Raw genomic sequence first — 20,517 nt, forward strand, 5'->3', positions numbered from 1 at the left:
CTAACTGGGCGCCCTCCCTTATTATTCTTTTTTATCAGATTTAAGGAGAGACAATTCAAATTCAGATGCCCTACCACCCACCTGTTTAAGGGTACAGGTCACGCAAAAATGGGACAAAATGTTTTCAAGTTTAATCAAGAAAAAGATAATAACAAAGAAACACATATTGCTCTTTTATTAAGAGTTATTCTCTAAAAAGTCACATAAAATGTCTGTGATGTTTGCTCTCAAACCCCCAAAAAGATGCCAGAAGGAATTTTGTTGCTCCACCAAAATGCTCTTTTTTAATTCTAAGACAATGTTTCTTCATCCATCTATAAATATTCATCAGAGAGTAAAATTAGAAGGCTGCTCTTTATGAGCATGTGTGAGAGTGTGTTTGGTGTGTGTGTGTGTGTGTGCTCAGTATTCTACTTCAAGAAGCAACCATTTATGTGTATGAGAGGACCCTGCCTGTGTGTGTGTGCGTGTGTTCAGAAGGCTCCCATTGGATTGAATTATTTAGAGGAGAGTCTCTTTTACTTATCCACGGTCGACTGGCCGCGGGCATGTACAGTTCTGCTCCCAACGACACAAGAGACTACCCTAATTCACCATCCACCCTTCTGCAGTATGCCCCTATCTCACCCTCCAACCCCGCTCTTTTCCCAGCATGCTCTAGTGGTCTACTGCAGATGTCCCCCATCACAGCCTTATTTCTTAGTAGACAGGGTCAGGGACAGACTGAGAGGCAACAGACTGAGAGAGGAGAATGACAGGAGCAAGAATAAGATTTTGTTTCAGACACAATGTGTTTAAAAATTGTACACATAAAAAACATGTAAAACGTGTAACAAAGTTATTTATTTTTCAAAAAGTTTAATCACAAAAACCAACCAGATCTTAGAGACACACACACTGTGACAAGTCAGTAGGCGTGGAGTCCCGCTATCTAGGAGTCGGATGCTAACAGTCGGCGTCAGTGAAGAATCATGTAAAATATTCATCCATGTGGCTGGCTTAATAATGTATTATCCCTCAATTTAGCACCCAGAGCTTTGCTGTGCTCTGCTTTGCGCAAACTGCCGCCAAGTACTTGAAGTCCAATCATTTAAGAAAGATCCACAGCTTTAAAATATCAAACCTTCACCATCACAAATTCAGATTAAAGTGGGTGCAGCTTTCTACAAGGAGCCAAACTACTGTGGAATCTAAAAATGTCACAGAGAAATGTTTTTGTTTGGGAAGAATGGCAGCTTTAGCTTGAATCAGATCTGAAAAGAATTAATGTTGGAAAAACAACATTGGCTTGTTTATCATTTCATTCCCTGGTAAAAGTTTGAAGGGCAGCTCAATAAGTTGAGCCAGTTAGGAAAATATGCATGCATCACACAAATACTATCCAAATATAGCTGGAGTTGCTCGTTCTCTGGCTGATCTCTTCATTCTGTGGCAGCTAGGCACTGATGTGACCCTGTCAGGCAACAGACTGGGACTGATGGGATACTGTGTGTGGCTGTTGTATGGCTGCTGCTGCTGCTGCTGCTGCATCTCCATATTTATAACTAGACTCTATCCAGCCCATAATCCGCAAGTAGCAAGATCCATGCTGCCAAGTGCACATATGGACTCACATAAACATGCACACTGTGACTATTTCTCTCTCTCTCTGTTTCTCAGTTTCATTTCCTCAGGTGACATTGGTAATCTTCCTCTTCCTCTCTTGAACACACACATGCACACACATGCACACACACACACGCACACGCTCATTCAGCACTTGCAAGTAAGGATTAAATGTGAGCGGTTGTTGGGAGCCACAGGGTGGGCCAATTCAAAGTCAATCTGACTGGAGGGGGAGAGGGCTGTGCCTTTACCACACTGGACTTTCAGTGTGTGGGTGTGTGTGTGTGTGTGTGTGTGTGTGTCAGTGCTGACAGGCACATTCAGACTCACCCGTGACCTTTGATAGAGGGAGGGAAAGAGGGATAAGTCAGAAAAGGGGGGAGCTTCAAAGAAAAATGCTTTGCTGTGCTTTTGCTTTGGAGATGCAGTTTGAGCTACTTGGCGCATGCATTAATATTTGTGACTGTGTCCCAACTGTTTCCTCAAGTGCCACATCAAACTACACTTCCTGTCTGTCCTGAACTCACCCTGAAACTGCTGGAATTAGTATAAAAAATACATTTTCTTAAATATGTTTCCTAAAGCAATAGTGTGAAAGCAATGTCAAAAAATACAAAAATATATCATTTTAAAACAATTTGGGGAAGGAGTTCTTCTTAACATATTCCCTTACCCCCTTTCTCTCATTACTCCTCCCTCCCTCAGTCTTTCTCTTTTTTAGTGACCATCGGCTACAGACTCATTGAGTTATACCTAATACAAGATCATGACCACCTGCCTGCTACAAGCACTGTCTTGTAATTGTGAGACCCAGCTGCAGAAGCTGGTGGTGAAGTGTTTTGCTCAAAGATGTATTGTGTGTGAGTGATTGAGCAATATTCATTCAGTTCCTCATACACACACAATCAACTCAGAGGAGTTTATCATCGTTAGTTGCACTGCTGCTAATGTTAACACAATCTTCACTTAATAACACAGGTTTCAAAGACAGATTCAAACAATCATCAAGGCTGTTATATAATGAGAAAACAGACAACAAAATCACCCATCTGTCACCGACAGATCTTTGGCTCTTGTAGTGTTCACCAAAACTAACACCTCCAGAAGTGAAAGAAGTCCACAATGGAAGTCTGAACAGCAAAATGCTCTTTTTTGTTATATTTGCAATGAGCAGGAAATGCTATAGAGGCTCAAGAAAAATTGTGCGTGTTTCTCCTTTAAAAAAAGACTATTACTGTATCACATAAAAGAATCCAATACATGAAATAAATAAATATTGGCTGAGAATATTGACTAAATATAATACAATCTTAACTCAATAATTATGCATTTGACAGACCTGCTCTGAGTCACAAAACAAGAGGAGAAATTAAATTTGACTATAGTACGAGTAGTTTTTCATTAATTGTGTGTTGTGATACTGAACAGACAGCAATCTGTAAAGCCTTTACTTTAATACATCTGTTGCGATGTTGTTTGTGTTTTATTGTCATGGCACAATAGGTAAGGTTGTTCAATATAAAATATTTTCCTTGATACCTGACATGAAAAATGTTCCTCCTACAGGTATAGACATGTTATACATTTGATCCATTTTCTATATATGCGACCATTCATTCATCCAGCCACTTCCAATCTCAGCATCAGCATCAGAAGAAACCCTCATAGATAGAGTTTAAATCCAGGACTTTCTTTATTATTAGAAATGATTTGAGTTTTTAATCTACATTGTGCAATTCAAAGACATACATATACAATGTAAGTTGGCAGTGAAGTTGTGATTTCATGCGCAAAGCATAATACTAGTGTGAACACGTGGAAAAAACATCATGTGTGTACAGACATAGCCAGTGTCCTTCTCAGAAGCCATGCATAACTCACTTATATTTTACAAATGTATGTACAGGGAAACACAGAAGATTGAAGAGAAAGTGGCAGCCATCAAAAGACCTTTACATCACTACATCATACATATCATCACCAGTTGTCAAAAAATTATTATTAAAGTATTTAACTTAATTATAAATTAAAGGGGGGCATACTGTACCAAATTTCTCTAAAGTGTATTGTCTTTATTGCACTGGCTTACAGTGACAAAGTGCTACAGCAAAACACACAAAGGTACAGTTTCTTCTTTCTCAGTGATGTGAATCTTAAGGGGTTCTTCTATAATTACCTGACACTGTTAACATTGTATTGACCCTATAATAACAATGACTGAGTGGCCAATTTCAGTAAGACACACAGAATGGAAATGCAGAGAGAAATGGATACAATGTGAAAACAGAAGATAGGTGTGAAGAGATAAGCTGTACAACAGGTCAAAAGATGGAGAGAAGAAAAACTGAGAAATGAAAAGAGAGCAGATGTGATAATCATGTCAGAAGAAACAGTGATGAAGAGGAGGAGACTGGATTGTGTGCACATTGAGAGGGCAAGGCAAAAGAGAAATGGGGAAATGAGGCTAAGTCATGTGAGGAAATAGACAGCTGAGGGCTAGACGTGATGGCAGATGATAGAGAGTCCCAGAGAAGAGCATGAGACAGAAAGAAGAGAGACAAAGAGTCAGAAAAGGAGAAAGAAGACAGCGCAGAGTTTGATGTGAAAGAGCTGCAGGAGGATTAATTCCCAACGTAATTCAAGCGGGGTACAGACACATACAGAAGTAGACAAAAGGAGAGAGAAAGAGACAAGAAAAAGACAAGTATCTTATTTAAAGAAGCTGATGAGTGGCTGGAGGAAGAGTCCCAGTGTTCCCAACACACACACTGTCACAAAAACCCACAGGAAGATCCTGTCGATGACCATGGCAACGTACTTCCAGTCATCCTCCACCTGATGAGGGAAGAGAATACAGGTGTGTATAAGTAGAAAAGATAAAAAAGTATTATAATGAAGGCAATATGCATTCATAGGCAATAGCACTGTGCTCTCTCTCAATCCCTAAAAATACTCCTTTGCTTGGTGGTAATTGTGAAATTTCTAGCAATGGAGCAAACCGCCACATTCAGTTGATGTCACTGTGTCAACACTAGCGCTGTGTGCCTATAAGGGGTGTGTGAGTTTATGTGAGTGTGCAAGAGAGGCCGAGAGAAACACCAGTGTTTACTTTCATGCATCTGGCTATCGTTGGAGCAGTTTGTGTGTGTGTGTGTGTGTGTGTTTATTCCTTGATCAGTCAGGTGTGGACAATAGGATCATGGCTGCACTGACCGTAATGCCATTGTGTGCCTATGGAGGAGGCAGTATGGTTATTCTGTATGCATCAAAGAAAGATTCCAGCTCTGCTAAGAAAAGATGGAGCTGAAGCAACAAACATATCAGGGCCATCCAGAGTGTGCAGGAGGCGTACGCAAAGCCCCTCATCTGCAACAAACAAGCCGCTTCACACTCCCTTTATAGCCCCGTGTAAATGGCTTCTACACCATTTACTAAGCTAGGTAGGGATTCACACACTGCAGAGGTAACACGCATATATTATAGCTTTTTGTACGTCTTGTACTTGTGTCTCCCCTCAGGTCTTAGAGGTAGGAAGGTAGGCCTTAGGCAGAATATGTATTAGTGCATTGGGTGCATAGAGGAATACATTCACCTCTGATCTTCTGATTAATCATTTCACATGATTAGTCAGTATATATGACACCTACAGCAAATACAGGTAAGTCAGAACAATGTCCTCATAAGTATAGTAGTTCAAGGTTGTATGTCGATGTGCTACATATGTCTATGTACATTTGTAGTTGCAATTTAAGATTGCTTTTACAGCAGAAAATTAGCAATTTCTATAATAAAGGTGAAAACAATAACTTTGTGTTCATGTCCAGTAAAGATGTCACTTTGTGAAGTTGGCTCATTAGAATAGTGTGCAGTAAACATATGAATACAAATATATTATCTCCTGATGTGATAAAGTTTGACACTCACAACTGTTGTGAGTGTCAAAGAAATGGTCAAGAAATGGCTTTAACACAAAATGTAATCTCATATTCAGGTTTAAATGTTATTTTTCTTGCAAATGAAAAGGATTTGAAGAATCTTACTTTTCCAGGAATATTGTTGGTTTTCAATACAGTTTAACTTTGTGAAAGTGACATGATAATGGGAGTGATATCCTCCAACAGTACAGAGTAAATCTGCCACCTTATACAAGAAAATGCAATTGTTTCACAAAGAAATATTTGAAGAGTAATCCTTGTGTTTCATTAAGCAGACTGCAGTGAGAGAAAGAAGACAGAGGCCTTGACTCACTGCACTCTTGGGGATTTTCAGTGTGAAACTAAATCATGGTTTTACAATGTTATTAAACTCTCTGCTGAGAGATATGCAGGGTCTTCCATAAGGGAGGAAAATGGGGAAAGCTTTTTGGGCCCCAGCCACTAGGGGGGGGTCTATGGAGGCCAGCCATAATCATTTTACACATGCATTTGTTGATATGAGTAAAGCATATTTAGGAAAGACCATTTACCGGACACAGTAACAGCCTTGAGATACCTAAACTCAAATGGGAAGACACTATCCACTGTTATCCTTTCCAGAGTAAATGGCTAACCATAATTACATTTCTGTAGCGCTATGGATAATTTCTAGACAACTTCTGGTTAATGTTGGAACAATGCACAAAGGTCATTCCGTCATTGATTCATCTGCTGATATTTTATCTCAATTCACTGTTGGTGCTGTAAAATGTATGAAAATAGCTTAAAACGTCCTTCACTTTTTCCATAAGCTCAAGATAAGGTCTTGAACTTGTGTGTTTTGTTGGTCCAAGCCAATCAGTTTACTATCATATACAACATAAAAATCTGTACGTATTAAACTATCAAGGAGTTGAAAATACAGGATGTTTGGCATTTGTTCTTGGAAAATGACATAAATGACATTAAATATAGTTCAATATTTTCTGTTAATTGACTGATCAAGGAATCATCTAATCATTTCAGCTTTACAACACAGACAACTCAAGCTTTATTTGTACCTCTTTGGCTTTGTTACGCGTCCTCATGTTCTCTGCGATGTACTTCACGCTCTCTATGGCCTGCTTGATTTCTGGTGACACCACGGAGAAGGCAACAACAGCGTTGACAGGTGAAGGGGCGTTCATGGGCCTCGGCACCTTGGGCAGCTCTGACTCCTGGGGCCCCTGGGTCTGGGGTGCCTGGGGAGGAGGGGGTGGCACTATTGGGGGAGGGACAGGAGTCGGTACTTCCTTGCCTCTGTAGGGGCACCTCCTGTTCATATCCCGGTTCATGTCACGGTTCATCTCACCGTACTCCACACAGTTCATGGAGCCGCCAGCTGAGGCGGACCCCCCTCCTCCCGCACCACCATCCAGTGGTGGACACGCTACACCCCCAGTTATACCCCCAACGCTTACGCTCCCTGAGCCGCTTCCTCCTCCTATGCTGTTCTTTCTCTTCTTGTTCCCCCCACTGCTCCCTCCTACTCCCGTCCCTGCTGTAATACTGGCAGGGGAGGAGCAGCCCTGGTCGATAGGCCTCCTCATCAGCATTACCCTGGGCAGCACCCCAAGGAACACAGACCTCACCCACTCCGGCATAGTGTGAGTCATCGGGGTGCGATAGTGGACATTCAACACAAAGACGGTGATGACGATGCTGAGCGTGACAAAAATCATGGTGAAGAGGAGGTACTCGCCGATCAGAGGGATGACGAGTGACGTCGAAGGGATGGTCTCAGTGATGACCAGGAGGAACACAGTGAGGGAGAGAAGGACGGAGATACACAGGGTGACTTTCTCGCCACAGTCAGATGGGAGGTAGAAGACCAGCACTGTGAGGAAGGAGATGAGGAGGCAGGGGATGATGAGGTTGATGGTGTAGAAGAGAGGCAGGCGGCGGATGTAGAAGGAGTAGGTGATGTCCGGGTAAATCTCCTCGCAGCAGTTGTACTTGATGTCATGCTTGTATCCCGGTGCATCGATGATCTCCCACTCTCCACTTTCCCAGAAGTCTTTAAGGTTGACCTGATGAAATGAAAATGTCATGTAAATGATGATAAAGATCCCCTCCAAACATAACACACATATATAAAATGGTCTGCTTTAAACAATAATGTTTGTCTGATATGTGTTTTACACAAAATAATATAATTTCTATGTTAAAATCCTTAAAAAGGCATCCAACCTTCTACTTCATTAAAAATTTGCAAATCTATAAATGTGCTAATTTTGTTTATTTCTAAAGTTTTCCTGCTAAACACAAGATGTCTCCGACTTCACTGTATTAACTTATAACTCCATTCTTAGAGTAGGTGCACTAGAGGCTTCAATTTTCTACATCACACTTGTAGAAGTTGCATACTGAACCAGAATTGACTTCCAAACTATTTGTGATGTTACAAATCATGCTCGTAGGCCCAGCCCCTTAAAATTACATTTCCAATGAGCACAGAGAAACTTTCCACTTTCAGGAGATAAATGAAACATCCTTCTAGTGTCAAACTCTGCACATACAAGGAACAACAAGGAAAACATATTTTGAGTGAATAAGAGTGGCTCAGTACTAAATTGTTCCCACTAATATTTCTATAATTTCAAAGTTCTCACAAAAAAAGTGTTTCAAACATGACATGAGGAATAAAACTGCACAACTGCGAGACCCGGACAGTCTCTGACCTTTGAGCCAATAAGCACCAGGTCGATCTTGGCCTTGTCGTAGGTCCAGGAGCCAAACTTCATAGAGCAGTTCTGGTAGTCAAAAGGGAAGTAGGTGATGTCCATGGGGCAGGAGGATTTGAAAATAGCCGGAGGAACCCAGGTGATGGTGCCATCAAACTTCAACAGAGCCTTGGTCTTGTCTTCCACGAGGAAGTCACCTACAGCACTGCGAGAGAGTATTTTCAAGGAGATGTAAATGTCATTTCACTTAAAGGCCATTACAACATTTAATTAAAAAGGTCAGAAGATGTGGAGCATAAATAAGTAACATTAGCATATTGCAGCTTGAGGGATAACCACATAAAAGACCACACAATGATACTAATAAAGCCTGCTGTAACATAAAAGATCCTAGAAACATGCAAGATTCTTCTTTCGCATTTGTAATCTAAAACTTACTTGTTGTACAAAACGATATCTGGCCTCCAAATTTTATTGGATGGAACTCGTATGAACTCAATCCCATCGTACTCAACAGGGGCCCATTTCAGTTTGTAGTCGTTCCAGACCTAAAAGACAGATAATACTTAGCATAACTCATTGAGAACAAACAATCAAAACGACAGAACTTAAAGGATAAATGTCACTCACATGTCTCAGCCACAAATTGGTTTCCATAATCTGATTCACCTCATCCTGTATGGACAAAAACAGTGAATTAGTCAACAAGAGAAAGGGAACTTTGATGAATGGATAGCGAATGACCTTTTATAAAATACTTTTTTTTTCACATGAGACAATTAGTTGTTCACTCTCTACTCTTACCACTTTGACCAGCTGAGATATGGAGACCTCAAACTCCACTGTGACTGGATCAGATACATTCTCCACTGGCCGGATGAACTGGTTGTATCTCCTGAACAACCTCCGAAATAATCTGTCCTCCCCTTTAGATGAAAAACAGCCTAAAGAACCAAAGAAGAAATGGAAGAAGAACAGTCAATGTTTTTTCTTCTGAAATGTATTTTTGTGTATTTTGAAAATGATTGTCCCTGAAGGAGATGTTGAAGGTCAGACTGAACAGTTGAACGGTTAAATAATTTATAATCTAAACAGTATTACATGGCCTTGTGTGCCACTCTAGGTGTCATGTCAACAGTTTTACAACGGCAGTATATGGACACATTGCTCTCTTCTTCTGTCAGTGCAATACCATGGTTAGACAGTATCCAGAGATACTGCCTCCACAGAGACACCAAATACTCCTTTATATCCATGTTTTTCTGTTTGTGTGTGGTTCTTATGGTCAAATGGTGGTAGGTGTCATTTAACATTTACTGTATTAAAATGTGAGTGTCAGGGAGCAAATCAATTTGACTTCTTATATATTCAATATTTCTGAAAGGTCAGCCACTAAAAATTATTTAACATGTCTGCTGACGAAAATCTTCCAAAAGATAGAGACGACTTGTGTATGATTGTTAAAACTACAGACATAGTGAATCCACATTGTCTACAGAACAGCTTCATCACTTTCTCACCATTCTCATTTTCACTTTGTAGCTACCACAGACAGAAAAAGCAACACACACACAACTATGTTGTTATTTAGGGATTGGTTCACCAGAATCACAGAAAACATATATTCCCACTGAGTCAGGTCATGCAGATAGTTTAACTTTATTTAACTTATCTACATGTTTAGATTCCATTGGGGTTAAATGGGAAAATGGAAAATATGTTTTAGTTGGATTTAGCTGAAATGACACTAAACTGTTTAATCAATGTCTCTTTGCTCTGGATGGAGCGAAGACTGTGAGAGATCAAAGTGTGTACTGAGAGGCATTTCAATTGCTTGTTTATGGAGAGAAGGAAAATCCTGCAAGCTTTCAGGAAATCTCCAAACACCAGATGCTTTAAGAAAAAAAGAATATTGTGCAGTTGGCCAGTGTGTCTGGAGTGTGTGCTGGCTATGTGAGGCTGGACTGAAGGTCATATTGTGGGAAAACTGCCACAAGTAACACTGGTGCCTGGGATGGCACAGAGATCCATGCCTGTCCAAGCAGAAAATGTTGCCTCTCTTGGGACAGCACACACTCACACCACCTGCACAACCTCAGTAACACTGTGCCAGTGGCTCCAATTAGCTCCAAATCCTTTAAACCACAACATGGAAATTCACAATCTCTCTTTTAACATCCTCTGTATCTTCATCTCAATCTCTTCATCTCATCTTTCCTTTGCCATGTTCTTCTATGTGTAATTCCCCAAACAACCTCCTTTCCCTTTTACCCTTTTCTCCTCAGTACATGACAACATTGGTAGGCAGTCCCACTGTCCGTGGATTTTGAACTGATGGATTAATTTTGTTCTGACACAAACATTGAGGCAAACAAAAAAAATATTTTATTTTTTTTAAAGCAGAAGCCAACCTCTCCCATCATAGCTTCTAATCCAAGAAGTGACATTATTCAACCCAGTCTCAAACCATCAAACCTGCACTTACCAAGCTGCCTGAACCATTTCACAGATGGAGGAGAATGTGCTTCACCAAAAGGGCAAATGGAGCACAACCCATATACACACAAATAGCTACATTTACTGAAAAGGTTTGTTTCCTTGACAACAACTAAATAAAACATGGTCCTTTAATGGGACACTTTTTTCTGTCAGTTTAACTCTCTACAAACCAGAAGCATGTAAAACTGCTTCACAACCTTACTTTGAATTCTTTCCTCTACTCTTCGTCATCATCAGAGATATCATATCTTAATAATTTGTATGTCATGTCTTGATACTGACAACGAGGGACAACCACTGAAATCCGTACCTACAAATTTGCCTTGGAGTTTTTAACAAAGAAAGTCAGCTATCTAGCACACATTAGTGTCAAAAATGAGGAAAATGTGAGTTAAATATATAGACTGCAATGGTTTACTGCAGACTACTAAACTAGTTGACCTAAGCTAGCGTGGCTGGAGTGTTAAGCAGTAGATTGTTGTTGTTGGTTGTGGAAAATGAAAAGAGACCAGCAACAGAATAACTATATTGTATGTTTTTTGTTGCTAGGACCTCCTCCATTACCCAAGGGATTTTAATTTCCAATATGTTCTCTTCTTTTCCACTGCCATAAGATGCAATAAATTCATATGCCTTGAATAAAAACAGACTTTCAGTGGGGATGGTAACTTTCATAAAACACATTTGTTTTTCATATTCACTGTCCATACAGTAAAGTCATAAAGCACTTCGTCCATGTATTGCCATTGGGAGTACACATAGATAAATATCTTGCAGACATGTCTGATTACAGTCTGTCTGGTTTCTTATTGAGGACATAAAGTAATTGATGTTTAGTTAAAGAAAGTTAGTTTATTTGAGGGTTTTTTTGAATCTGAAGCATGTTAGAGTCTAACAGATAACACAGAAACATGCTTTTCATGTCCTTTTACATTTTACACGTTTTAATAACAATTTTAAATTCCCCTCACAAAGGACTAACAAAGCTCAGGGGTAGACCCAGCGTACTGAACTAAAAATTAAAAAAACTCTCACAACAGTTATATAAGCACAACATCTGGTGCACATAAAACAATGAGCAAACACAAACATAAAGGTCAATATAAAAACACGAACAGAATGCTGTAGTACAAGAGAGTATGTGCAGTGTCTTAATTTATCCCATATATTGCACTAATATGATTGAGTCAAAATCCTTATCACTCTGTCCCTAAGGTGGAGTGTAAGTCTCACTAAATTTCAAGTTCAAATACAAACCAGTGGAGGCATAAGCTGTTCAACAATCCAGATAAAGAGAAATGAAAGATAAATTAAAATCAGGTCGCAATCATGTTCATTCACTCAAACATTTTCCACTGCTTACTTTTGTGAAGTTGTTAGTCTCAGTTCAACATGCAGAATTCTCCTAAGAAGTTAAAGGTCCAGTGTGTAACATGTTCTACAGAAGCCCAAAACGGACAAACCGAACACCGGCACAAGGTCAGGCACGTTCACCACGGTTTCTCCTACACGCTTGGAGGGCATAGGGTTATTCAACTGGTTGCAATCTACAACCCCACTCAATGCCACTAAATCCTAATCACTGGTCCTTTAACTAACTAAAAACAAATAAAAACCTGTCAGGTCTAGTTCCAGTACTCAATGGATAAAAACTGACATTATACTTCAAAACTCTCACGAAGTTCTCTGAGGTCACTGGCATAGAAGAGTTGAGTCTTAAAGCTTAATGAAAAGGCCTCTCTCCTGAGACTCTTGTGTAATTTCAGCTCTTGGTACCTGCCTTGAAAACTGGCCGCTGCTCTCTGATTCGCTGCACTAACAGAACCTTGTTTAAGCCTCTAATTGGGTGAGGGGAACCCAGGGCAATTATAATCAGTCAATTAATTGGACCTTTTGTTCACTGCGACAAAAAAATTTTTTTTCCTCTGCTGGCACAGTCACTCTCTTAATTCCCTTCTTTGTTCTGCCACTGAAGATCTTAAGTAGCCTTAATTTAAAGGAAGTTAATTACAACCTTTGCCCTTTCACCTCAGTTGATTTTGCAAACTATTCTTAATGCTCGTAAGGGATGTATCCCTGGTATTTAACGTAAGGATTTAATTTGTACAGAGAGCAAGAGTGTGCATGTGAAAGTAACAGGCAATGAGTGATAAAACTATATTACAGTATGATTAAGATCACATTCAATTAGCACTAATCATAAAGTACAGATGAGGCTGATGGGAATGTCTGTTTTGCAGTCATAAACAAAAGTACTGGACTAGTTAAAATTCATCTTGAGAGGGACATGAATGACAGTCACTAGGATACATCATCCGGGGACCAAGAATGTCTGTGCAAAATTTCATAACAATCCATCTTGTAGTTGTTGTAATATTTCAATCTGGGCCAAAGTGGTGAACTGACCAACATTGCTATCCCTAGAGCAGCTGCTAGCATGGCTAAAAATATACCATCACGACTGTCACAAATGTCTCCAGAAGTCATTTCCGACTAAATGTGTCTTGTATCAGCTCACTTGTTTCAAACTTTAGAATAAATGATTGTAGACAGAACTGTTGTTGCTTCTGATAATGAAAATCACATGAAATCAGCTTGACAGTCATGTTTCATTATACCAGACATGTGCTCCGCCCTTCCCCTCTTTGTGATGCTGTAACTAAGTGATGAGGCTTTGTTCTGATGCAGATGAAGCCAAGTCAAGCAGTCATGCATTTCACCCTTAAATAGCCACATTGATTTAGAATTGAGTTAAACAGTGAGTTCGTCTCGCGGCTCAGAAGCCCTTAAGCTGCAGATAGACCCGTGGCCTGTGAGAGGCTCTTTGATCAGGCATGTGCTTAACAGGATGAGCCTGGTGGACACTGAAGGAACTAATTACCCTCCAATAATACACTGCTGACAGCGAGTGCATGGAAAAGAGATACGAAGAGAGAGAGAGAGAGAAACGGCACAGAGGCGAGATAGGAGGAGCAAAGTGACAGCAAGTACGGGCAGAGAAAAGCTAGATAGCGTGTCTTTGCTCTCCAGGGTTTGTGATGGCCTGAGTGTGACATGGTGAATGACGCACAAGAGAATCGACAGTGCTTACTGCATGTGCTGTGACCATCCCATTTAGAATATGGTGCACGTTTTTACCTATGTGTGTTTTCATGCATGAGGGCTTGCCTACATACTATACGCACATGCTCCTATTTATGTACAGTATGTCCACTCACCTTTGATTTGACTCAACAGCATATGAATTTTTTTCACTGATGCATGAAATTTAATAGATCCCTGCCTCCATGCTTTCACTGAAAAGATGTGGGAGTTTTGAGGTCAGTTTTTCTGCTAATGTTAAGAGATTTAAGAAAAGAGGACATTTCTGCAAATGTAGAGATGTTCTAGTGCGGCAACAGCATATTTAAGTAGCCTAATCCAATCATATGTTTACTATACACGCTCAGAACAAAACTTAAGCAGGTGGATCCTTTAGGCTACACAACATCAGCCCAGTAACAGCACTACTTGACAGACGGGGGTTGTAGGGAACAAAAATAAGCTTCAGATGCAACAAGTCATGGCAAAAATGTACAACTTGCGTAATACCACATAGTGACCGTCTGGAAAGAAAAAAAATATTGTGTAGTCTGATTCCCACACATTTACTCTGATGTTGCTGAGTGTGTCCCTTAAAAAGAATGAGATAGAACAAAGACAACCAAAAATCCAGACACTGTTTATGTCATTTGAACTCATCCAGTGAATTTATCCACTGGCAGTGATAAATGAGGTGAGCAAACAGACAGACAGACAGACAGACAGGCAGCCCAACAGCAAACAGGTAGATGGGATGGAAAGAGAAGTGAGAGCACTCCAGTTGAGTGCTTCTAAGTCAATACTCAGCCGTTCTACTGAAGCATTAAATGACAGATTCAGCAGTCTGTTTTCAAGTGACTGATCGTGACCATTAACAGCTGGGATTATCGTATGTTTGATCATAAAAGTAACCACACATTGTCACATCTATAGGAGTGCCTACTGCAGCAGGAGCTAAAATGTAACAGCACACTACTGCAACACTCTGGTCTTACACTCAGAAACACAGTTTGGGAACTGCAGCTCAAAGGAGTGGGAATTTGTGGTGATTTTTCCAGAGTCCACAGTAAATCTTATATCTTTCCCCCTCCATTGACAAAAATCTATTTCATACAATATAATTCTTACATTTAACACAACACCCCTTTTACACAGCAGCCATTTTGACTTGTCATCAGCTTAAAAGCAACAGCTGTTAATGCTTGCTCATTTTTATTCATGGATCTTATTAAGAAATTACAGAGTGTGACAATGAGCCAGCATGCACAACACCGGGATCCTGAAAGTGAAGCTACCAAATAGAATTCAGTCATTGTTAATTTAAGTATTTACACCTCTGCTTTTCCTACTGCGAAATGTCTTCCATTTGAAGGATCTATATTAGAGTATATTTTCTTAGTACAAAGGCCTTATTGTTGGATTCACTAGGGCACCTACTCTCTTAGATAAGGTGTCATGTCAAGGTGCCATAAGATGAACTACGTGTATCTTTAAGATTTAACAAAATGAGAATATTCTCCTGGGTCTGCAAGGGATGCTGCTATAAACTATCCAATCCCTTCTCAAGGAACCAGAAAGAAGTAGAAAGTAGCTTTCTGACCCATTCAAGGAAGGAGCATCTGCCCAATGAGTTGTAATAAAATCAACCACTTAATCTTTGGCCTCACCTACAGTCTTGAGTAGTAGGGAAAGTAATGAGATAATGGATACAGTGGATCAAATGACTTGATAGCTGTAGTTATTGTTGAAGGCATTGTGGAAGGCGGAGCGAAGAACTGAGGCAGCAGGAGCTTCTTAATGTCGAGCTCCAGCTTTTTGATACTGACAGGAGTTGCTCATGATGGCAACGAAGATTCATAGCAGCTTTCCTCTGGAGTCCACCGAATGGGGAAGACTGGGGCAGATGCAGGACATGCTAGAGAGATTACATTTCCCACACTGACATGAAAAATTCTCAGGATTCATACAAGAGGAAGGAAATTCTTCAAGAAAGGACGTTGTTTTCCACAACCAAGAAATGGATAAGTGAATGGAAAATGTTCTTAATGGAAACTACCAGTGAAATGTATCCTGGAGTTTGTAGTATGAACCTATGAGAAGGAAGCTTAATTCCAGTCTGTAAAAGTCTGGACACAAAGAGACCAAACACACTTAGCAAAGGACTAATTTACGTGATAACAACTTGGGGTCACTAAGTACAGCAATATAGAATGCCATGGCATGCAAGGCTGCAACCTGTAATAGTCTGCAGTGTATGTTGTGCAGCTTGACAGACACAAAGTGTTTAGGACACATGGGGAAACACATTATATAAAAGAGTAATGCCTGTCGATATAAAATGTAGATGTGTAAGTAGGAGGTATGGGGGAAGTAAAGTAGAGTTAAAAGGCTTAAATATTCCTGTCCTCCATTTGAGGCATCTGTTGTCTTGCTCTCTAGCTTTCTACTTCTCACCCTCTCTCCCTCCATCCTAAAGCGTGACTCAGTTCATCGCCAGCACTGAAGAACCAGGATGCCCCAGAGGAATCAGGCAGCAGGGCTGTCTGGAGGTGGATGTCTGTGTGTGTGAGAGAGTGGAAGTGTGTGTGGTGTTGGTTGGAGGGGGGTATGAAGGTTTAAGCCAATCCATAGGGGGCCTCTGCCTGTGGTGGTTACACTGTATGTGTGCGAGGGATGGGGCGGAGGGGGGTTCGGTTGCAATAATCACACGACAATCGCGTTAAGAGGATCCTCAAGCCACCACACAGTCCTTAAGCCGCACGCACAGTAACACACACACACACAAGGATAGCCTGTCAGATTTTAATGCAACTATATTGCTTCTGGGAGAGAGAGCTGTTCTGTAGTCCCAAGCTCAGAAAAGCATTTAAGTCTGGCAGACGTGCAAATATGCTTGATGATGCTGCGATGCAAGCAGACAACTCCATACAAGCAGACTTAGATAAAGGCTACAGGGGCTTCACATAAACCATTTCGAATGCTGGTGGAAGAAAGAACTCACAACAACCCTCTACTGATTTAAGACCTACAGTTGTTTTCTTCATTCGAGTATTTTTTGAATAATTAGCAGCTTGCACTTGCTGCTCTCTTGAGCAAAACGTGTTTGAAAATGCAGATCCTCTTCACACTGTCAACACGCAGCTGCAGCCTATTAAAATGCACAGTAAAGTGAGATAAAGGGTCAAGCCTGAAACATAATGCGGATCAGATCAGTATAATGCAGCCATGGCAGGACAACTCTGCTGGAAATGATGCAGGCAAGATGCTGCGGGGAGATGCATCATGCAATTTCACCCATTTTAATCACTCTATCTATCCTATCCTGAAATATGCTGATGTGCACTACAATCTATGACACAGTCTGCGACTTTATTTTGAATGTCATAACTCCAGCTAACAGCTCCATGCTGTGTACAGACTCCATACCTCCAAGCTACTCCAACCAGATTCTATTTTTGACTAAAATACCCCAATCCCAAGGACTGCAGGATCAGCATTTCCTCTGTTATGGGGAAAAATCACCCGATCCTGGATGACAGGAGACAATACCTTTTTGTAGCCCACTAATCAGACCCCCACTGGGAGTGTGTGTGTGTGTGTGTCCATGTGCGTTTTCCAGCCACTTATCTGCATACACAGCCCCTAAACAGAATCATACAAAAGCCCACACAGCCAATAAGGGATTGAGGGAAGAAGAAGGTGAGTGCAAATCCTTTCATTTTTCTGGGGTTAACCACCTCTAACTAGCAAAGGCACAGAGTAGACTTCCTCACACTTGAACAAAATCTCTTCTACTGGGAAAGGATAGACACTGTCATCCCTCCACAGCAGCGTTTTCCTGTTCCTTTTGAAATTTGTGCAGTTCAAGGGCAAAGCGACAAGGCAGTCAGCTGTAGCAAATCTCTCCATTTGAAGAAACTGACAGAGAGAGTGAGAGAGTCCATCCCACGTGTCATGCGGAGACACTTCCCTTCCCCTCGACTCTGAGTCTGCATCAAGTTACAGGATGTGTGAAGCCAGTGTATTTTACATGACGACTGGAGCGTGACCGTACAAAGGCACTTAAGAGTTGCTCCCACGGGGGGGAGACTCCGGGTACCACATCTGGGATAAATGCTGCACCCGGGGCATTAAAGTAAAAATAAAATCACAAAATGTCCATATAACATGCCAGTGATTCAACCTATAGTCTGAATAATTACTCCTCCTACAGTCTGTTCAAAGACCAGTATCATTGACAGGAAAAATGTCTGGTTTGAACCGAAGAAGACTACTAATAATGCAATAATAGCCAGCATTTTGTCAAAACTGAGTCCAGAATTTAATATATGAAAAATAAAATGCCATCGAAATTAATAATTTGTGTGCAAACAATTGTTTTAAATTTCCAGAGGACGTCTAAAACAAGGGCTAGGCTGTATCAAGTGAAAGCTAGCTGGCGAGAAAGCTGCGGTTAGCCTTAGCTAAAGCTAAACTTACTTGCCCTGATATTCTCTTCCTGTTAAGTGTAATAAAATAAATAAATAATATAAAATATAAATAAATAAAAAATATTAATTTAATGAATGGACCCCTTGGTCATTCAGCTTGTTATCCCACCTAACAGCAAATTAAAAGAGCCAGTAATGTTGATGTTGGCCCAGCTAAACTGCTAATGGTTGCTAGCTTAGCAGGGTATCGGCCATCTACCTTTAAATTACATATTTAAATGTGTGAAACTGTAAATATATTTTTTTATATGAATATTAATATGGGTAGGCAGACAAGCAAAACAGAGACACAATCAATTCATGTTAACTAGGTGGATTGTAAAACATTTAAAGTTTATTTTCTTACCAGTTAAAAGGGTCAAGAAAGCTAAAATTGTTACAAAATGCTTCCTTTGTAGGGCAGAACTCAAACTTCAGCAACAGAAAAAAGATGTTAAAGTACTTCCCTGTTTGACTGACAGGTGTTAAAGAGCAAAAACAGCACTTAGAACAAAGACGCTGCCAAAAGATATATTACCACTTTAAAGCACGTTATTTTATTTTCCACAAAGATACGTCCCCTTTATGCTTAGTGGTAAAGACACTGAAACCTGGATGTGAATGAGGACAGGAAATTCAGGATTAAAATAACTATATACATGTGAACTCAGCATCAGTGTTTTGCTTTTACCACCAAGCATTTGTCTATTCTTTGTTCTGCTCTGGGTCCCATGGGAGTCACTCAAGGACCCCACTCCAACATCTGCTGTTTTAAAGCACACAGGAGACTGGCAGCCTTATATGAACTCAAGACTGAAGAAAATAGAAAATATGTGTAGAGGTGATTTTGGAAACAATAGAAAAGAAGGAAATAGAAAAAAACAAAATACAGACAACCTGACAAAGTGCTCCAGTTGTTATTTAATGTCACAAACTACAGGCATTCAATCAAACCACAAGGGAAACGACAGTTTTCCTCATAACTTCCACTTATTTCTTTGCCTTCAAGTGCTGCCTGCTCCACAGAACATCTGTCTTGTCACCTAACCCTGACCTCTGACCTCTGTGAGTGAAGGGAGCACTGCCCTGCACAGGATCCTGGGATGAAATCAGCTTTGACAGTCACTGAGCTGCTGCTATGGAGAAACGTATGTCATCCATGTGTTGGCTCGTTTTGCGCATGGATGACTGCACCACAGTAGCACCAGCGGCTATAAGGTATCAGGTCTGACAAGACATGTCACGATCACAGATCATCAACTTCAAAGAAAACTAAACCCTGCGTGCATGATAAAATATCCTGTTTGAGTGTATTCATGCATGATTATGGCTCCTCCCTTCAACATTACAGTGACTCTACAAGTTTCTGGAGAATATGTTATGCCCTATAATTCATGGGCACGTGGTTATCCAATGCGCACAAATTCTCAAAGTGGAAAAAGCAATGCTGTCTCCCTCGTTCAAAAAGCTTGCGATTGTGAAGCAGAAAAGAGATGCATATTACATTAAAAGGATGGATGGCTGTTTCCTTTTTAAGAGCAGCTCTTGATTTGTTGCACGTTGTGCGCTCCTGAGCTTTCCATGACAGATCTAAGCACAATAGTAGCAGCCAAAAAACGTGTTTACATTCGTCATCAGGACGTTCAAATTTTGTTTATACGAACATGCACAAAAGTAAAGTTTACATGCTTTGTCCGGATGGAATTACTGCTTTTGTCAAGCATTTAGTCTCTGGATTGGGCAAAGGCGCAGCTTGTCCCCACCCAGAAAGTGCACAGGGTAGGTAACTCGAGGTGGGGGGTGGCTACAGATAACTTAACAGTAATGTAACGAGCAAGTTGACAAACCATTATCACGAGTCCTTTATAACGTAATCCTGAAGTAACGAGTGTAATGCTACTTTTTGTGAGCCCAGCACCGATCCACTGCGCGCTGTCTTACCTTGCGCTGCGAGGAGCACCAGCAAGAGGACGTATGTCAGTTTCCCGTAGAAATTCATCGATACATCGGCGCCTGAAGATGCTTTCTGCGGATAGAAGATTATGCTGATGATTGAAGTCTTGTCAGTAACCTTAAACAGACGTCTGTGAAGCCTCAAGATTAGAGAAACATCTTCCTTTGCGCTCCGGAGCGTGGAGAGGTTGGACTCATCGGTGCGCTCTACAGACATGAACAACTTCTGCACGTCCCGCCTTCCCCCTCCCTCCCTCGGTCCATGCGTCCCAC

At 40.7% G+C, this 20,517-nt stretch overlaps 1 protein-coding gene across 1 annotated transcript; it reads right to left on the bottom strand.

Annotated features, from left to right (window-relative positions):
* Nucleotides 1-3,447: 3,447 nt before the first annotated feature.
* Nucleotides 3,448-8,914, bottom strand: LOC118333592 (neuronal acetylcholine receptor subunit alpha-3-like). Its single transcript, XM_035669304.1, has 6 exons — nt 8,873-8,914; nt 8,681-8,790; nt 8,240-8,447; nt 6,948-7,588; nt 6,581-6,710; nt 3,448-4,440 (listed from the first exon to the last, which is right to left on the bottom strand). The coding sequence occupies exons 1-6, from the start codon at nt 8,897-8,899 to the stop codon at nt 4,315-4,317; spliced, it is 1,242 nt and encodes a 413-aa protein (XP_035525197.1). The 5' UTR covers nt 8,900-8,914; the 3' UTR covers nt 3,448-4,314.
* Between the last annotated feature and the right edge of the window lie 11,603 nt (nt 8,915-20,517).

This window comes from Morone saxatilis, unplaced genomic scaffold (assembly GCF_004916995.1).
Source record: "Morone saxatilis isolate NCDOM2014 unplaced genomic scaffold, NCSU_SB_2.0 Contig22, whole genome shotgun sequence".
NCBI classification, from domain to species: Eukaryota; Metazoa; Chordata; class Actinopteri; family Moronidae; genus Morone; species Morone saxatilis.

Coding starts and splice junctions, on each gene's coding strand:
- LOC118333592 (XM_035669304.1), bottom strand. CDS start 8,899: ATGGAAACCAATTTGTGGCTGAGACAT. Junction 8,791..8,872: donor CCAATTTGTGGCTGAGACAT/GTGAGTGACATT, acceptor TCTGTCTTTTAG/GTCTGGAACGACTACAAACT. Junction 6,711..6,947: donor GGTATAACTGGGGGTGTAGC/GTGTCCACCACT, acceptor CAAGGTGCCGAG/GCCCATGAACGCCCCTTCAC.